This window comes from Phascolarctos cinereus, unplaced genomic scaffold (genome assembly GCF_003287225.1).
Source record: "Phascolarctos cinereus isolate Bilbo 61053 unplaced genomic scaffold, phaCin_HiC Scaffold_7;HRSCAF=346, whole genome shotgun sequence".
Taxonomy (NCBI): domain Eukaryota; kingdom Metazoa; phylum Chordata; class Mammalia; order Diprotodontia; family Phascolarctidae; genus Phascolarctos; species Phascolarctos cinereus.
The window spans coordinates 150,914,226-150,934,438 of NW_027556180.1; the positions used below are offsets into that span (position 1 = coordinate 150,914,226).

At 37.8% G+C, this 20,213-nt stretch overlaps 1 protein-coding gene across 19 annotated transcripts in view; it reads right to left on the minus strand.

Moving 5' to 3' along the window:
• Positions 1–4,244: 4,244 nt before the first annotated feature.
• The window catches only part of DOCK9 (dedicator of cytokinesis 9), a 357,948-nt gene continuing 341,979 nt past the window's right edge, over positions 4,245–20,213 (minus strand). For all 19 annotated transcript variants that reach the window (XM_078147288.1, XM_078147287.1, XM_020963989.2 and 16 more), the window contains 5 exons: positions 19,294–19,504; positions 13,253–13,443; positions 10,396–10,496; positions 9,065–9,203; positions 4,245–5,522 (listed from right to left, as the gene is read on the minus strand). In XM_078147288.1, the coding sequence (XP_078003414.1) occupies positions 5,400–5,522; positions 9,065–9,203; positions 10,396–10,496; positions 13,253–13,443; positions 19,294–19,504 (765 nt within the window). In that variant the 3' untranslated portion in view covers positions 4,245–5,399. The remainder of the gene's footprint in view (positions 5,523–9,064; positions 9,204–10,395; positions 10,497–13,252; positions 13,444–19,293; positions 19,505–20,213) is intronic.

Here is a 20,213-nt window from a genome sequence, read left to right on the forward strand (position 1 = left end):
TTTGTTTTTCCAATGTGGATGGCGAGCAAATTCTTTAACACTGTTGTAGAACTCACTGAGGGATTTTTTTTTTTTTAGTGTTTGGACACTCTGTATAATTAATAAAGTCTATTTGTGAATAGGAGCATTTGAAGAATTTTACCTCTTTGAATGCTTCTTTTATTTAAAATCTTCATAGCACATCTTTCTTGACACTAGCTATTATCTTATGCATCTCTATTTTTCTCACTTTTTTAATAATGATAAATTTTACATAACATTGTAAAGAGAAAAATATGGAATGATAAAATATGCTCTGATAAAAGAATTTTGGAATTTATGAACATCAAAGTGGAACACTTTTCGGTGATGGGTATAACCATTTTTATGTTTAGTTAGGATGGAGTGAAGGAGTAGATCATGGAAATTGAGCAGATTGAGGAACTGGAAAATTATGGTATTTGAGGAAATCTCAAATCTCAATATCTCTCTCTCTCACACGCATGCACACACACACACACACACACACACACACACACACACACACACACACACACTCTCTCTCTCTCTCTCTCTCTCCTTAATATATGAACGGGAAATTATGGTGCAAAGAAATCCTGTGATCCAGGAATTGAACCCATTGAGAAAGAAAGGGGACTCCTGTGGGGACTGCTCACATATCCTATTGATGGGGTGCTTGTGTTTGGGTGCTTGTACTTGGACCCCAATTTCTCCCTAGCCTCAGAAACACTGTCCCTGACAGTTTCTCCCCAGCCCAAGGACTCTGTGCTTAGCAATTACTCATGAGTGGGCCCCAGCAAGACCCTTATCTCTTTCCCTGGTGCAGTTCCAAACAGCACCTGAAGGATTTATTAAACTGGCTTTGCACTGCGTCATAAAGATATTCTTACCCACTACTATACTATCCTACTGCCCTACCTTATCTACATCCTGGCCTCCTCATTAACTGTATTCTAGACTTAAGACATATTTATATGCCCTACATCTATCTTGTCAAACAAGACATTGATTGGTGGCAGACTGGACAACTCTCAGTTACCCTGAACTCTGGTTGACTTAATGATGTAGCAGGCCTAAAACCACACCTCCACGTGGCTCCCCTTGTGGGCTTTTCCTAATGAACTCTGGGTAAAACGCCTGCGAAGTAGGTAGAAGTGCATGTTCTTTTAAGAACTGACCACTCCTTAACCACTCCCTAATCCCACCCTGAATCCCCTAGTTAGCATATTTGGCACATGTTTTATTGTATTTTATCCCATATAAACTTTAACTGTACCTTTCTAAGGTTGCAGGATCCTTTAAGAATCCTTGCCCGCTGAAAAGCATAACAATAAACTTTGCCACCTTGACTTAAAGAATGCTTGAGTATGAATTCATTCCAGATGACCCATGTACTTCAGTCTTTGAGGGGTCACAACCTCTCAACCTCTCAGCCTGCAACACCATAAGCGATAGGAAATGAAATTCCTTAAACCAGCATATGTTACTTCATAATTTGGTTTCCATGTGCTTTCCAACCTTAATGTTCTTCCTTCACAAACTCTACCTTGTAGTCAAACTAGATTACTGACTGTTCCCTGAACTCATTCCATCTCCTATCTCCATGTATTTATGCAGTGTTCCTAATACCTGGCTGGCTTTCTTCCCTCATCTTTGCCATTCAATATCCTTCTCTTCCTTAAAGGGTCAGCTCAGGTGTTCCTTCTGCAGGAACCCTTCCCTCACCTCTTCCATTGTTAGTATGGTGTTAGTGTCTTTGCATCCCCAGGGCCTAAAACAATGCATTATTAAGCATTTATTAGATGTTTATAGGATCAAATTGTATTGGAATTGAATTGTGAATTGCCTTTAGCAACCATAGTTCTCCACTTTTTTTTTTTAAAACCACCTTCCCACTGTATTAGTTCAACTTCTCTGGGAAATACTGATAATGAATCTCCTTATATTCATTCAATCCCCTTTTCAGGGTTGACAGCTTATTAAACAGGTGAGGCTGAAACTGCTGTAAACATACACAGGGATACTTATATATCTTTTTCTTTTCTAATTCAGTACATGTACTGACTTTTGCTTTTACCATTTGATGACTGGTCTGCCCACGGGATTATTCTGAAATAACTCCTCTGTCTCTAATCATTTTCTTTCTCTTAAATTTTATAGTGTCTATTTTTTTTTAAACAATGCCATTCAGTACTTGAAACATTCAGGGCTGTGTCTCTTCTTGAAATATGTAGTAGACTACTCTGGAGCTGCATACCTATATATCATGAAATATATCATCATGATATATGGGTATGAAGCTCCTGAGTAGTCAATATGCTAGTTTGATCCCCAAATCAAAGTTTTGAAACTACTACTCATCTCCCGCCCCCTTTCACAATGAAATCCCCGAGTATCAAGGAAATGCTGCTTTTGTTGGGAATATTTTATCATCTTCATAGTATTTTTCAACTTACTCATCCTTTGCAACAAATATTAGTACATATAAGCTGAAGTTATCTTCACAGTGTTCTGTTTGTTTTCATTTGTTGTGAGCACTGTAACATGAGATGACTAAGTATACCATGACATGTTTTTCATTGCCTTTGGGCAGAGGGTAAAATTACCTCTGCCAATTTCTAACCATCCTTTGTGCCTGCTGGCTTTGTTCACAGCAAATATCAATTATCTGTCTGTACAAAAAGCATTACAAGCTTAATTAGAAGATTAAGGAATTAGCATAGGGCAGGTAGGGGGCTCAATGGATAGAGTGCTGGACCTGGAGTCAGAAAGACTCATCTTTGTGAGCTAAAATCTGGCCTCAGACACTTACTAGCTGTGTGACCCTGGGTAAGTCACCTAACCCCATTTGCTTCAGTTTTCTTATTTGTAAAATGAGCTGGAAAAGGAAATGACAAACTATCTTTGCCAAGAAAACACCAAATGAAGTCATGAAGAGTCAGACATGACTGAAAAATGACTGAATAAAGAAAGTAGCCCATGTCAAATTTTCAAGTTTTATGATAACCTGTTGACTGTAATTCAAAATTTAGAATTTGACTTGGATATCTTTTTCATCAGTTTCAAAGGAGCCAACTTCTCCATCTGCCACTGTATAATTGCTGACTTTATATCTACTTAAACAGTAGCCACTCCATCAAATAGCACCTTTGGACAACTGGCTTGTTGTTTGTCCTTTGTTCTCGAAGAGGACCAATGACACCAGGAGGGTGATGTCTTGACTTGCAAGTGAATTGGATTTAAGTGAGGCAGAGCTGTGCAAAGTCATCAGCCTCACTCTCTCCTCCAGAGTGACTGAAGTCCAGTGGCAAGACATAGGTCATAATGACTGGCAATGGCTGACAATTCTCTTAGGTTCTAGATCAAATTCTACTGAGTAACTGCTGCTGTTACTAAGGCTTTTCTTTATAAAGAGATGAAACATTTCTTGATAGCTACATGTTTGAAAAGTGCTGTGAGATCTGCAGGTGGAATTTGAAGTTCACAAGATATCTATATAAAATTTCCAAAATTTGAAGACTTTTCCTGGCAAATTAATTATCTAGACAAGGAAGGGATTTTTTTTCCCCTTCCATTATTGTTCACGTAAGGATGAAAATTCCAAAAAACAATTGACCACCTTCCAAAGGCCATTTGGGCACCGGCTGAATTGGCACTAATATCCATCATGATGATAACAATAATTAATGCATTATGGTTTGCAAAATGCTTTACATGTGTTATCTCATTTTATCCTCACAACACTGCAGTGGTACTATTTTCTCTTTTTTACAGTTGAGAAAAATGAGGATCATTGAGGTTAAGAGACTTAACAGTAGTCTCATAACTAGTGAGTTCATTGAGGAAGAATTTGAACCCAGGCCTTCCTGGCTCCAGGTTCAGAGCTCTATCCATTATATTACTCTGTCTCTGATGATGCACCTTGAATTGGTCTGCTGATGTTATCCTAGGTTCAAGATGAGGAAGTGGGTCAAGGAATGTGTAGGGATATGGGACAAATGAGATGGATACATGAACAAATGGACTACAGCATGCCTTTAAAAAGACAAGCAAGGAACATAAAGAGGAAAGCATGCCATTGTCTACTTAAAGGATGAGGCCATCGACTCTGTATCTTCTGAATCCAGGTAAAAAGGATAATAGGTCATTCAAGTTGCTGCAGTCTTTTCCTCTGTTCTTAGGGACCTCTTTGGAAAATACATTCCTTCATAAATCAGTCATAAACAAGAATGCTCAAGACGCAATACAGAGAAATCAGCAATATTTTTTGTTTGTTTGTTTTTAATACAGATGTGGTACAGAATGTTTAATTACAGCAGGGCAGTGATTCCAGTTAAATAAAATTAAAAACCTTTATTCTCCCAAATATAAAATTACTAAATTAATGTCTTAAAAGAACAACAATATGGTAAAAGCTTTAAATTATGACACCACTGACCACAGGATTTACGATTACCAATTCCTAAACCATCATTTTGGCAAAAAGGTGAATTTTTTAAAACAGTGTATAAACCTAAAAGAGCAAAGACTGTATACATCTTCATATTGCACTTATTTATGTACAGGAATAAAACTGTCGAGTCAAATATAGAGCCTATACGAAGAATACCACAAATCAGTTACAATTAAACTTAATGCAGAAGCTGGTATGAGTATTAAAAAAAAGTATAGAAATGCCATACATGTATGTACAGAATGTCGATTCTGTATTAACAAACTCTATGTACATGTCAATTTTTGTACTGCTTTTTAAATTGTAGCATAACTGTATTTATTAATACAGACATTTGGTTCTAAATGGCGTGATCACTTTTAAGCTCACATACTTTGTAAATACCAGTAAGTATAAAATAGGACTTTTTCTTTCTTGTTCACTGGTACAAAAACTATAATTATCAGTTCCCTTATATCATCAAAAACTAATGTCTATTTAGGCACAAAAATAGTTCTTATCCTTGCACTCAAGCTGAATGTGCCATGGGAGAAAAATAGAGAATACCTAAATATTTTCAACATTCACAAGCCCAGCCTGGAAGCATAAGGCCAACCCAACCCTAATCAGTGTTATTCTCACTGCTATATACATTCACCAACACTTCTTTAAATGTGCCATTTACTTTAATACTACTGCGTAAGGAATAAGGAATATTAACTCTAGCTGCAGAATTTCCAACACACGCCTCTGCTGAGACATAATGACATAACAACAATGTATGTAGTGCCAATGGAATTGAAAAAAAAATACGCATCCCTTTATTACTTCTATAGCAAGTTAACTATGAAACAACACAGTTTATTTCCAACTTTTCTCATGCTCATTGTCTTGTTCGTGTTCTCGATCTGAAGTCCTCCTGAGTCTGTAAATGACAAAACAAAACTTGACGTCTGATGAGGAATAATCATGCAAGTGAAGAAGAACTAGGCATCCCATGAACGGTTGTGCTTGTTGGCGTCCCACTGATGGCGTTGAAAATGTGAAGTGAATTAGGTAAGACATTTGCCTTCTCTTCCATGGGACAAATCTCAAAACAAAAACAAAAACAACCAGATTATAAAAGAAAGAAAGAGGAAGAGGAGAAGGAGAAGAAGAAGGCAATATTAGAAAACTGAGTTCTATCAGCCAAGAACAAATATTTCTCAAAATAGACTATTTTGGAAACATGGCCTAATTTTCTTATGAGGTCCTTCAGTTATTGGGGATAATGGTGTGGTCTGGCACCTGGCTCTGATAATTTACAAAGTCAAATTTTTCATCTCACATAGTAAGTTAGTCAATAACCATTTATTATGTAGCTACTATGTGGTGGGCTACACTCAGGACCCAAAAGAAGGACCATTACCAGATCAACATTTTCCTAAAAGTTAAAGGCATAAATACTCTTTTTCTTTTCATTTATATGTTATTACAAGTTCTTCTCTGAAACAGGGGCATTTAACCTAGAGTCCACAAACTTGCTTTATTTTTAAAATATATTTTGATAACTGTATTTTCTTTGGACATTTAAAAACATTATTTTGAGAAGGGGTCCATTGGCTTCAGACCACCAAAGGGTCCCAGGTCACAAGAAAAGTTGAGAAATCCACTTTTAGAATAAGAAGAGATCTTAGAGATAATTGAGCTCAAAGTCCTCATTTTACTGATGAAGAAATTTGGGCCCTACTCGACTGCTAGCTACTAAGGGCAAGGAATACATATTATATATCTTTGTATTATACAGTGCCTACAACTGTCTTATAGTTTCTTACAATTCAATTCATTTATTTTAAGACTATTTTATTTTATTAAATATTTCCCAATTACATGTAAAAAAACATTTTAACACTCATTTTTTAAAAATCTGAGTTTCAAATTCATTCTCTTTCCCACTCCTCCCTCTTCTTTGAGAAGGCAAACAATTTCACATCAGTTATACATGTAAAGTCATGCAAAACATATTTCCATGTTAGCTAGGTTGCAAAAGTGAACATAAACAGAATTAAAAATTAAAAATAATAAAAGTGAAAAAAATATGCTTTCACTCTGCATTTAGAGTTCATCAGTTCTCTCTCTGGAGATGGATGACATCTTTCAACATGGGTCCTTTGGAATCTTACAATTCAATTTAAACATTTATTTAGTTTCCACTTTGCATTTGGGATATAAAGATAAATGTGAAAAAAGAGTCCCCATCTTGAAGAATTTCATATTTAACTTCAGTGTGTACATATATAGAGACAAAGAATATGAGAAAACTTGAGGGAGAGAATGCCAACAACCACTTATGTATGGGGAAGATCAAGAGAAATATTGCATTGCAGGTGGCATCTTAGTTGATCCTTGAAGTAAATTAGAGATACCAAGAGAGGAGAGTGTACATTCCAGGAAGGAGAGATTACTGGACAAAGAAAAGGAGAGAGGAAACAATCATATGTTCAGGGAAAACTTAGTCCGTCAGTTTGGCTGAAAAATAGAGTGTATGAGTTAGTCAATCCATCAATTAATAAGCATTTATTGAGCATTAAGCACTCAGTAAGAGCCAGCCACAAGGGTAGGTGCTAGGGTTATAAAGATAAGAATGAAACAGACCCTGCCCTCAAAGGGTTAATATTCTACTAGGGAGTAGGGGAGGATTTTGAGCATGTGAGTGACACGGTCAGATGTGTGTCTTAGAAATATTAATTAGGCAACTGTACAAGAAATGGATTGGAGATGGAAGACTAGCCTACCATTGCAATAGTCTATGCAGGATATGATAAGGGTTTGAAGCAGGGCAGTGGTCATATGAATGAAGGTAAGAGTGAGCATGTACATATATAATATGTGTATGTGTATATGTATATTTACATAGAGAGAGATGGAGAAAGAGAGAGAGAGAGAGAGAGAGAGAGAGAGAGAGAGAGAGAGAGAGAGAGAGAGAGAGAGAAAGAGAGAGAGAGAGAGAGAGAGGAAGAAGGGAGGGAGTGAGAGAGAGAAAGAGAGACAGATAGAGAGAGTGGGGGAGAGAAGAAGGTGGTATGAAGGATCATAAGATTACAGAATCAGAGCAGATCACAGGTTCAGAGCTGGAAAGGTGCTTAGAGGTCATCTGGTTCAAAGAGGCACTTGCCTAAGGTTACACAGACAGGTGTCAGAACCGGGTCTGAAACCAGGTCTTTGACTCCAAATTAAGTAATCCTTCTACCGTGTCACACTGTCTCCCAATGCTGTGTGAAGGTACTCAGTGAACTTGTGCCCTGGGATTTGGCACAGCTTTATCTTGGCTCCCAGACCAAAAGGTGCACATGGGAAGCTAAATACAAGTCTACCCCAACCATGTTTTCCTTCTGGTTTCATAGCTTGAAGTGGCTCAATCTTAATATATTTGTGGAGAATCTCAGATTAAGCTAAAAATAAAGCTGATACTCTCCATGACAAAGCACCATATTAATCATGCCATATTCTCCTGGATTCTATCTTACTACACTAGGTTCTATGATTTCTTTCTTTTTATTTTATTTTTTTTGGTTTGTCTTCCTCATACCCAAATTTCCCTCCATTTAAGCTTTCATTTCCATTATTGCTCTGAGACTCCAGTGTGAACCCAGGATGGCTATAAAGAAGAGCTCCCTTGTAACTCTGGAAAGTCATAACTGAAATAACCGGGAAAGCAATACTCTAAAATGCCTAGAGAAAGGTTTATTTCCTTCCTATGTGAATTTATCAATATCAATATGGCACTCACTATTTTAATATGATTTAGTCAATCAAAGTTTAGCAACAAAAAAGCAAAACCAAACATTACCATCCCAGCTGATCACGTAAGCATGAGGGAGAAAAGAGGTGAGAGAATTAAAGTTTGAGAATTTCAATTAAAAAAAATTTGTAAATAAAGTCATCCCGTGACAGATGACAACTTTGTACACAAAAGATACCAGTTTACATTCTGAAGACATTGTTGTTAACATTAGCTAACACATAAGTTAATACAGGAAATATATGTGAAATGCATCACATGCTAAATGATGCTGACATTAATTATGATACAAACAAGAAATAAAGTTATAAGAGGCTCATCCACATTAGTTTTAAACTAATACAAACTTAAAAATCTATATATCCACAGAACATGAAAAAGTGAATGATAATTGCATATTATATTTATTTAATCCAAATTAGTCAGTGTTTTAAATTCTGGAGAACTGACGAACAAAGATGCTTTATAAGGAAGGCATGTGTAAGTATTATAGGTCAAATTTACAGTGGCAAAATGACTTAAAAGAATTCCCATAGGAAAGATGGAGGCTAATGATGAAGATGCCTTCTAGAGGTTGAAAACCTGGGCACTGCTTTCCCAGGTCCACTTTTTACTACAATCAATGGGCAATTTGACTGTGATTTCACTTAGTGAGGAGGGCCTTCAAAAAGAGTATGTTCTTTGGTGATGGGAGAGCAAAAATATGAAATCCTTCTATCCTTTAGAAGGAAAAGCACCAGACAAAATGTGGAAAGTCTAGGCAAGCCTGGAGTGGACCCAGAAGCAGAAGTCACTGATATACCCTAAAGATCATTTCCCTCGATCTTCCACCATTAGGATTTGGCCCTTACCTGTTCATGCATGATTTCTGAAAGCTCTTTTGCCATTTCCCGATAGTTAGCCTTCATTTCTTCCTGATATTCTATTTGGTCTTCCTTAATAAGACGTTCGTTTACTGCAAGAGCTTGACCACAAGCTTCCACAAACTGCCTGAAATTGGGAAGGAGATGGTTTTAGAAGCAGACAGGGAGGTCAGATGCATACTTTTCTCTCACCGTCAATATCTGACCCTGCGTGGCTTTCTAGGGATATTTTACAAGAGAAGCGAGCTCTGAGTATTACAGAAGAAAAACATTCGAATTAGAATTCAAAAAGCATTAGAATTCAGATAATTCAATGAAAATCAGTACTAATCAATCATACAGGGCTAATAACATCTATCACTTTAAGGTCTGCAAAGTACTTAAAAAAATATTTTCTCATTTTATCCTACAACAATCCTCTGAGGAAGGTGCTATTATTACCCCCATTTGAGGTTGAGGAACTTTAATTGACTTGGTCCAGGGTGACAGAACTATGAACTGCCTGAGCCGGTATTTGAATTAAGGCCTTTCTGAATCAGGAAGTTGTCGTTCAGTAGTTTTTCATTCATGTTCTACTCTTCATGACCCCATTTGGGGTGTTCTTGGCAAAGATACCGTAGAGGTTGGCCATTTCCTTCTCCAGTACATTTTGTTGTTGTTCAGCCATTCAGCCGCATCCTGTTCTTCACGACCCCATGGACCATATCATGTCAATACTGGCCATGGTATTTTCTTGGCAAGGACACTGGAATGGTGTGCCATTTCCTTTTCTAGAGACAAGCGGAGGTTAGTTGACTTACCCAGGGTCACACAGCTAATAAGTGTCAAGGCAGGATTTGAACTCAGGTCTTCTTGACTCCAGGCCCAGTGCTCGATCCACTGAACCATTCAGCTGCCTGAGTTCAAATCTGTACTCAGACACTTACTAACTGGGTAACCGTAGACAAGTGACTTAACATCCTGCAGCCTCAGTTTCCTTAATTGCAAATTGAGGGGAAAAAAAATACCAATTATCTTGTAAGGTTGTTACAAGGAACAAATAAGATAATATCCGTAAAGCACTTAGCATAGTGCCTAGCACTCTATAAATGCTTATTCCTTTCCATTTCCCTTCTTGACTCCACATCCAAGACCCAATCCTTTATACCTCCTTTCTGCTATGGGTGGTAGAAAGGTTGTAACCACAGGCATGCAATGGTACCTACCTGTCAGACAGGGGCTGTGCTGGTTGGTTTTGCTTAATTGTTTTTTCTTGTTATAAAAACAAAGAACAAAATCAATACAATCTTTCTTTAAATCTGAAAATTGTGTGATTTTACCTGAAAACTTCTTTCAAGAGCTTTACTTTATTGTCAGCATATCTTTTGGTACTTGAGTCATCTAAGAAAGCTCGGGCATATGCAAGAGGGCCAGCATTAACCTACGTAAAAAGAACAACGCATTCTAAATTAATAAGACAAATTACCGTGAGACTTTATCATTTTCCCCATGACACCATTCAAAGTGCTGCACAAACAATTCAGATTTCATGTCAACCTTGTAACTGCAGAGAGACATTTCTCAGAAGTTCACCAGTGTAGTCATTTGTAAAGTATTATATACATGTGAGTTATAATCATTTTAAGATATAGTTATCAGAGTAATTTGGAGTGAAGGGTCAAGAAGATACCGTAAACTGCTGTGTTCTGGAAAACAATAATCTCCAGAAGCACTTCAGTGAAATGCTGGCATCAGCTTAAGAGATCAACAGGCATAATCTATTTTCTGTGGTCCCAGCCTAGCTGTTATTCTGGTAGACTCAGCAGAAAACTGATTTCACCATTTTCATCACTTATTCCTTCCTTCTTGAGTCAAGCTAAGCATTTCAGGAAGCTTTCAAGTAAATGTAGAAGCACTTCATACCTTCCCTGTATCTTTTGCCCTTAAGACAGTTACTCAGCTGGACAGCAGCAATTATGTTACAGATGCCCATACTGCATGACTGACCTTCCTTGTATTCCCTATCTGCTTCTAGGCTATAATTATGATAATCAGTACAGTTCCTGTTATCACTGGCTTTTTCACCAGATAAAAAAAACCTGGCCAGATGCCATAATCATAGAATCATACGTATGGCTGGAATATTTGTCACAGTTAATTGCTAACTTGTTTTGACACAAATTTTTCGTATTCCTAGGATAAATTGGAACGGCTTTTCTAGAAAGTGAAGATTCTTTTTTGTCTGTTAAACAATGACACGTGATTGTTTTTTTGAACCTAGCAGGAACCTAAAGTTAAAGAAAATTGTGATTGGTTACAGATAAAAGGAAGAAGTAGGCACTGTAACCAAATAGATAATAAGAAAAAAGGGGAAGGATATGAAAAAGACAATGGCAGTTGAGGCCCTGGGTTTTATGCATTTGGTCATATCAAAATACAAATTTTCGCCTCTTTTTGTATCCCCAGGCATTGTGAAGAGGGAATTGTTTGTGAGGAAAGATAATGAGTTAAGTTCTTAACATGTTAAATTGTAATAGAGTTCAGAATATTCAACAGGCATCTGGGGATGAGAAACTGGAGGTGAGGAGGGAGGTTATATAAGTAGATTTGAGAATTATCAGCACAGATTAAGAGGTGAATCCATGGGAGCTGAGGAGATTACCAAATGAAACAGTATAGAAGGAGATGACAAGGGGCCCCTATTGCATGCCTGACCTGGATGAAGATCCAGCAAAGGAGACCTAGAGGGAGAGGTCTGACAAGCAGAAGAACTAGGAGAGAATATATCCCAAAAAGCCAGGGAAGAAAGTATCGGGAAGGTGTTCTTTAGTGTCAAAGGCTCCAGAAAAGTCAAGAAGGGAATGATGAGGTCAGAAGTTAGAATGCAGGGAGTTCAAAAAAGAGAGTGAGAGGCTCCAGTGACAAACTGGCTTTCTCAAAGAACTTAGCCACAAAGAAGAACAGGCATAAAAGATGCTATCAAGGCAGGAAGGCAAGATAGGCAGACAAAACTGACTGATCACCCAGTGAGGAAGATAAACGACTGGTGGAGAGCCTGAGTGTTTCTTGAGAGTAGGGACTGCTTCATTCTTTAGATTTGTATCTCTAGTGCTTGGCACAGTGAAGAGCACACAGTAGGTACTTAAACATACTTTTTGACCGACCGATCCTCCTGGTGTCAGAAGAAAGTAAGGAAGGTCTCCAAGACCTTGTGGAGAACTTTTGTGTTGAACTGACGCTCTGTTTGAGACAGATAAGTCTCAAAACATGGCAGGCATAAATGAGCTGGAAACTACATCACTGAAGGGGCTTCAAAGTGAATGAGATCATAGACACATTTGAGAGAGAGAACTCTCCTACTTGACAGAGCTAAGTGTGATGCTAGTGGTGTTGAATGCTGCATATGTTGTCAGATATGGCTGCTATATTAATCGGTTTTTACTTAATCGTTTTCCCTGGCTACAAGGAAGGATTCTATGACAGGGGACTGGCGCACTGGGAAGTGACTGTGTCATCACTGGAACTTTTAAAAACAGTTACTATATCTTTGTAAGTGACTTTCTTGCTTTCCTCCCTAACAAGAACAAGTTTACCATGTTGTATTTAGATTAGAGCCTTGATTCTTTTAGTTAATTGGGACGCAGGATCCCTTCCTCATAAAATAAATAAAAACTACACAGAGTAGAGCAGTCCATTTGTGTAAGCCTATACTACTGTGGGGCCACCAGGACTTTCAATCTGACCTGCAGGTGAGTTCCTTGAGAAAAGGGGCTGGTCTTTCTTTTTCTATTTGAATTCCCAATGCCTAGCAGGATGCTTTGAACATAGTAAGGGATTAATAAATGCTTTTCCTTCATTCATTTCATATATATGTTATTTTCTTAGGACAGGATTTAAATTGGGAATTCTCTAAAGCTGGCAGCCAATCTACCTTCCCCAGGTGATCCCAAGGTTCTGTGCTGTCCTCTTCCCCGTGTGTGTTTGTGTGTGTGTGTGTATGTGTGTGTGTGTGTGTGTGTGTGTGTGTGTGTGTGTGTCCCCTCTACACAAAGACGTGCATGCACACGCATCTGATTACATACTGGTGTGTGCTTGAATGGATGTATGTGGTATTTTTTTTCTTGCAAAGATTAAGAGAAAGCACCTTCTCTTCCCTTTCATTGCAGACATTTAAAATAAGGCAAGCTGTACTCTCACCTGAACGCTGACACTGCCCTGTAGCTTCAACTGAAGTTTGATCATATCTACTTCGGCGGAGGCACACAACTGCCTGAGCTCGGCCACCTTCTTACTCATCTCATCAATGGCCACCTCAATGGGATTCAGATCTGTATGATGCTGGTACATCACAGGAATGCGCTTCTTCACATAAGGGAAACAGTGGATTGCTGATGGAATGGAAACAGATCATACAGAGTTACAGAGTTTTCCTGACCTAACCAAAACACATCCACTATCTTTATAATACAAGGTTGTCCCAAAAGTCTTAGTGCAGTTTAGAGCTTCAAGAGCTTTCAAAAGTACTGGCTTCTAATCCCTTTTCTTCACTCCCAATAACTCTACCACTAAATTACTGCAACTAGGCAAAGTCAATGCCTTTCTTTGCTTTCTTTATCTATAAACTGGGAATAATACCATCTGAATCACCTAACTCATAGGGTTAATGTGAACTAAGTGGTCTTTACACTTGGCCGTCCCCTTTTTGCGTTTTCATCAAAAATTACCTTCAACTCATGCAGAGATTATTCTCAAGAAAATTTTAGACGTGGAGAAGAAAACATGGCTCAGTAGTTACTGACTTTTTTTGGTCACCAGTTTATTTTTGTTACTGCTATTAATACTATTCACAATTTTTTTCCAATCCTTTGGAATCTTCACTTCTTTTAAATATCTTGAATATCTGTGAGTGTCTCTGCATTCTAGGACAGAAATCAGCTGCTATTCCCACATTCATTTGCAAATGTGGTCGTTCTCATATTATCATTGAGAAGAGATCCCAGTAGAAACTCTAGCAGATCTATTCTGTTTTGTTCCCTTTTCAGTCTCATCTTTTAGCAGGATCTCATATTGTTCTGTCTCATTCCACGCTTTCTATGGGTTCATCTTTTCCTCCACCAAAAAATTCTGCTTTGTCAGGTGATTTCATTTATAATCTTCCATCTTGGGAAGTGTCTATACTTGACCAAAAGAAAAAACAGCCCAATGTCCTCAGCTGAGGAGGTCTGGGGTTCTTCTGGTCACCCCAATGAGGAGATTTGGGGTTCTTTGGCCATCCCAATGTCGTGATTATTTTAGGTTAATTAAGCTTCTCTAAGAAAGAGCAGTGAGTCAATGTCTTTAATAATGACCAACGAAGAAGACAAAAATACAAAATGGTTTTACTGGTATCTTGTAACTGGAAGAAGCTAGGTATAATGGTAGGTTAAGACCACACTAAATTTGGAATAAGAAAGAGCTGAATTCAAATCCTCCCTCAGACCCTTGGCTAGCTGTGAGATCAATCTCAGCTAGCTTATTAGCTGCACAACCCCAGGCAAGCCACTTAACTTTTTTCAGCCTCAGTTTCCTCACATGTAAAATTGTAATAATAATAGCACCTACCTCACAATGTTGTTGCAATGATCAAATGAAATAGCATGTACAATACACAGACAAGGATCACATAGCCTTCTGTATAACAATTCAATTGTGTATAACAAAGTATGTATAACAATTCAATTTATTAAATATTTTTAAAGTATCTACGTGTTAGGTGAGAAAAGACGAGGGATGGTACAAAAAATATAAAATAATTGGGGATGGGGCACGGAATGTCATGTATGGTTGAGCGAAAATAGGCTTGGAACACAGCAAGTGTATGAGGGGGAGATGCATGAGTATAAGCTTGTAGTGGCAAGCATAGCATGGGTATTTAATTAATATTAAAAGGAGCTGGGTGAAGACTGAGGTTAAGCCTGGCACAGTGAAGTATTCTCCTTCTTCCCCCAACATAAAAGGCTAAAACACACGTCAGACAGCAGTATATTGAGAACTGTGTCACCCGTTTCTCTTTGTAGACTTGCACCCCACTTCTATAACTCAACACACATTATTTTTCCTCACATACTTTGTCTCTCTGTTTTGAAGGAAAAAAAAATCCCTCCTTTTGGTGTCCCATTAGTGCAGGCTGAAAGATATGGACAGCCATTACTTCTGATCCACCTCTTGGATGCCTATAGGGTATTTCTTGTTATAGTAGAACAAACTACAGTCCTTCAGATAATGGTCCCCATGCCAAAATCCATGAATGATGCATTTTAATGGAAGAATCAAAAATTTTGACTTTGACTCATCAGTGAACTGTTTCCTTGTAGAATGAGAAATAAAAATGCTTGAGCAGCTATAGTAGCTGCAGCTGTAGCTGAAAAATGCTGTTAGTTGATAATTTCCATGGAGACCTCCCCTCCCCCAAGACCTTTCCCAATGTAGTAATTCTGTCTAACAAAGATTTTCTGGCAAGGCATACATTTCTGTGGGGTTGCCATAGTAACCTGGAAGAAAGGAAGAGTCTATTTACATACAGAATTAGATACTCTAATTACGGAAAAAATTTTTAAAGTAGAAGAAATTTCTCATTATTTCAATGAGGGTGTAGGGGTCATTATTATCCTACAAAGGTTGGGACATTTCTTAAAACAGGTTATTCTGATATGGTTATTTAAAATGAGGTACAAACACCAAGTTTGAGAAGACGGGTTATTTTATAATAAGCCTGCCACCCTTCTTCCTAAATCCCCACAAAAGACCATGTTGGAATTATGCTTAAAATCTAAACAGTGTCCCTTGGAGCTGTGGTGTTATAAATTATTTTAGTTAAATTAAGGAGGGCCATCTCCAGTTATCCTGATCTACATCTGGCCACTGGGCCCAGATGGCTCTAAAGGAGAAAGTGAGGCCCCTCCCTCACTTAAATCCAATTCACTTGCATGTCATGGCATCACCTCCCTACAGTCACGGTCCTCAGAAGGACAAACAACAGCAGTTAAATTAACAATGATAACAAGAGCTGATGTTTATCTCGTGTTTTAAGATCTGTAAAGCACCTTACATACCTGTTCTCATTTGATTCTCACAATAAACAACTAAGTACTACGGCTATTTGTGCCTTATACCCCTTCAAGACCGTAAGTCTCACGAGGGCCAGGCCTGTTTCTAACCTACATTTGGCATCTTATCCAGTGTCTAGCAGAGTGCTCTTGTGTATAAAAGGTGCTCAATAAATGTTTAAAAAAAGCAAATGTTAATAATGATAATAATAACCATCATTTCTATGGTACTTTAAGATTTATAGAATGCTTTCCTCACAAAAACCTTGTGAGATAGGTAGTGTATTATCATTCCCATTTTACAACTAAGGAAACTTAGGCTCAAGGAAATTAAGTTGCTTGTTTCCGATTATTCCACTAGTAAGGCTCTGAGGCAGAATCTGAATCCAGGTCTTCTGACTCTTAAGTTCAGTGTTCTACATGCTACACTAGTTTATAGTATAATACAGAGGGAATGAAGGTAGAAGGGTTTGGTTACATTTCTAATTCTACCCTGTTATCTGAGACCCTGGCCTGATGTCAACAGCTCTCCTTTTTATACCATTTTAATTCTATATACATTTAGAGATGCAATGTAACTTCCCCACCGGAATAGCATCCTCTACACTTGATCTGGAAAGACTATGCCTCCCTCCGTGGCCCGATGCAGACTCAGAGATACCTTTTCATCTGCCTTCCCATGGTCCCCTTCTCTCCCTACCTAGAACCTCTGGACCAGAACCCTAGAGACCATATGAATCAATGCACTCAACTTCGGAACTCTGCCTCAGGTCTAAGCTGTCTTGAGTGGGAAGTAGGAGAGTGTAAACTCACCTATATCTGCTATTTTTAGCTATCCTCAGACTATGCTTCATATAATCAAAACAAGTATTTTTATCTGCCTATTTTGAGCATGGCATCATGTTAAGTGCTTTACATTGGATCCTCACAACAACCCTGGGATGTAGGTGCTTTGTTATCCTCATTTTACAGTTGAGGAAACTGAGGCAAACAGCTACAAAGTGACATGCCCAGGTTCACACAGCTACGAAGTATCTGAAGCTGGATTTGAAATTCATGGGTTCCTAATAACTCCAGGCTTGGTGCTCTATCCACATCTAAGTACCTCTTAGCTGCTCCTAGTTTCCTTACCACCACATGTCTCCCCACTTCCAACAAAGCTAGATTAATCAAATCAATATTATCATAGCTTCCAGCAAGGACACAATAGTCTACCACTATGTGCTGATTTTACTCACCATTCATGTAATTCCCCAGGCCAAAAAAAATCCCTTCCCTGACTACCACCTTTCCATATGTGCCATTTTCTCCTATTAGAATGTAAGCTCAAGGACAAAGGCTGTTTATTTGTATTATTTGTACGTATTATTTGAATCACTGCCACTTGGTACAGAGCCTGGTACATAGATGGCCATTAAGTACTTTCTGATTCATTTACTCATGAATTCATTGCTTTTCCTCATCATTAGCTGCTGAAGATTAGCTAGACTACAAACCAAAAATAAAAATCACTGTGCACTGATCCCTTGGAGACAAGCATTCTACAAACTCTAGGTATCACTGCAGCTATAATTGTTCAACAGGGATTCAAAGCATTTATAAAACTGATTAATGATTTTCATCCCTTTAAGCATCTTTCCATTGAGGGTGAAAGGCAATAAATACATCGTGTTGCCAGCTTCAAGATCCTCCGTCTCTCTGTCCCTTCTGAGATTTTCATCTTCTTTTCCCTCACTACTGCTTGCAGACTTTTGTCAATACAAACCCTGGGAATTCCATGAAATCCTTTTTCTCCAGGGAAAGAAAACTTCACAAGGCAAATGGAATGAATTCAGTCAACTGCAACCAAGAACTTCACGTACTTTCTTATTTGATATTTTGGCTCATTTTGCCCAGAGCTGGTTAGTATAAAAACAAGCCAGGTCAGAGGTGAATAAGTCCCTTTCATTTGCTTCTCTACTCAACAGTCCCTTGGTGGCCCAGGAATGATAAACAGAAGCTGTACTAGAGAAGAGTAAAGCCTAGGTTAGGATTTAGGATGGAAAATTGAAAGGTTTTTATATAATAATTAAAGTGCTATATGTGAAGAGAGAATACAGATTCACCCAGAGTGCCAAGCTAAGTTATACTTTGGTGACAAATTAATTCATTCATTCTAAAGAAACCAAATTTCCCTCTCTCAAGCACATAAAACCCAAACAAATCTAGATTAAACTATGGGACTTACTACACCATATAGACCATCAAAAAGCACAGTGATGTAACATCCTAGCTTAGATCTTACACACAATAGTTTCTCTCTTCATTATATCTTAAATGATTAGATCAGTAAATACCTAGTAAATAAATTTACTTTACAATTAGCCAAAGGATTTTGAGCATACGTGAAATTATGCCTAGTGCAGTATCTTGTACATTTGTTGTAGTTCAGTCATTTCAATTGTGTTCAACACTCCATGACACCATCTGGGGTTTTCTTGGCAAAGATAAAGGAGTGGTTTGCCATTTCCTTCTGCAACTCATTTTACAAATAAAGAAAAGGAAGCAAACAGGGTTAAGTGACATGCCCAGGATCACCTAGCCAGTAGGTATCTGAGGCCACATTTGAACTCAGGTCTTTCTGACTCCAGGCCCAGCGCTATCCACTCTCTATCCCATTTTTGCATCTTAGCTGCTCCAAGTCTTAGCTGCAGGTTCTAAATAGAGGTAAATTACTTTTGGGTACATCTGACAAATCCAATGGTATGTATATGTTCTCAGGAAGATGAAAGGGATTCCTGTACTGGTTGGGCAGTGTGGTATTATGGAAACTGCCAGTTCTGGAATACAAAGCCTTGGGTTCAAATTCTGGCTTGGCCACTTACTGTATGTAAAAGTCACTTCATTCTCTCTTGAGCACTCAGGTTCTTCATCTTCAAACTGAAGATAAATTGATAAATTGTAATATTCCTCTCAACTCTAAACTGATAATCCTAAGTAGTCCTAGGGTTCCTTCAAACCCTAATGTATCAGTTATTTCAGAAAGCCTCTTTTCTAAGTGTCAGTGGTCAACATCTGGTTCCAATGAAAAACTAAGAAAAAAAGCACAATATTGTCTTTACCCCCTTGCAACCTAAATTAAATAGTTCCAAGGTAATAATGGAAAATCCATACCTGTCAATATTGTACGTCGTTTGCATTGTTCTTCAACTCCACCCTGTCGCTTACCACTCTGAGTAAAGGGCATTTCAAACATGAAACGGCGGATATTATGAGTTCTTTCAAAATCAGTTTTCCTTTCTTGCAGTTCTTTTTCATCAAAGAATGGGATTACATGTGTCACTTGGATATAGGCATACTTTGAATCCAAATCCTTAGGGTTGACCTTTAAATGAAAAAAGGAAGGTGGAAAATATTGAAGGGAGAATAATTGCTTTTCTCTTCCCTTGAAATGACCTTTATAGATTTGTTGTGGAAAATAAACATTTAGCTTAGTAACAGTGTTTTAAGTCCAAGCATAAAATTCACAGCTTCCCCATTACAACCACCCAATTATTAAAAAGAGGAAATGCTGAGTTGTGATAGTCCTGGTTCTCATTAACATGTAATTTAGTAATTAAACTTCAGAAACTAGCATACTTCTACAAAACTATATTTAAAAGATATACATGTATATACATATATACATATACCTACATGTGAATATACATAAATATATACATACATACATTTATGTATACATGTACACATGTATGTGTATGTGTATAAATACGTGCACACACAAGCTAAACCTAAAAGCTGATAAGAAATTAAAGCTATGTAATTTTAAGAGAAAACAAAGGATGTCATCTTAAATGTTTTTGAATCATTTTTTATAAGTTTTCATTGTATTTAAGGCACTTTTTACCTTCTGTGCCAAGAAAATAGAAAATATGTCTGGGTAAGGGGGTAGAAGGGGAGGAGAGAGTGGGAGGTTGGGGAGATAGGCAGAAAATTTCAGTAAGTATAATAGTACTAGAACAAAACAGAATACTGAATGTGAAAAGCAGAGGTTTAATGGACTTGAGTAAGTGCTAATGAACACTTCCCTTATT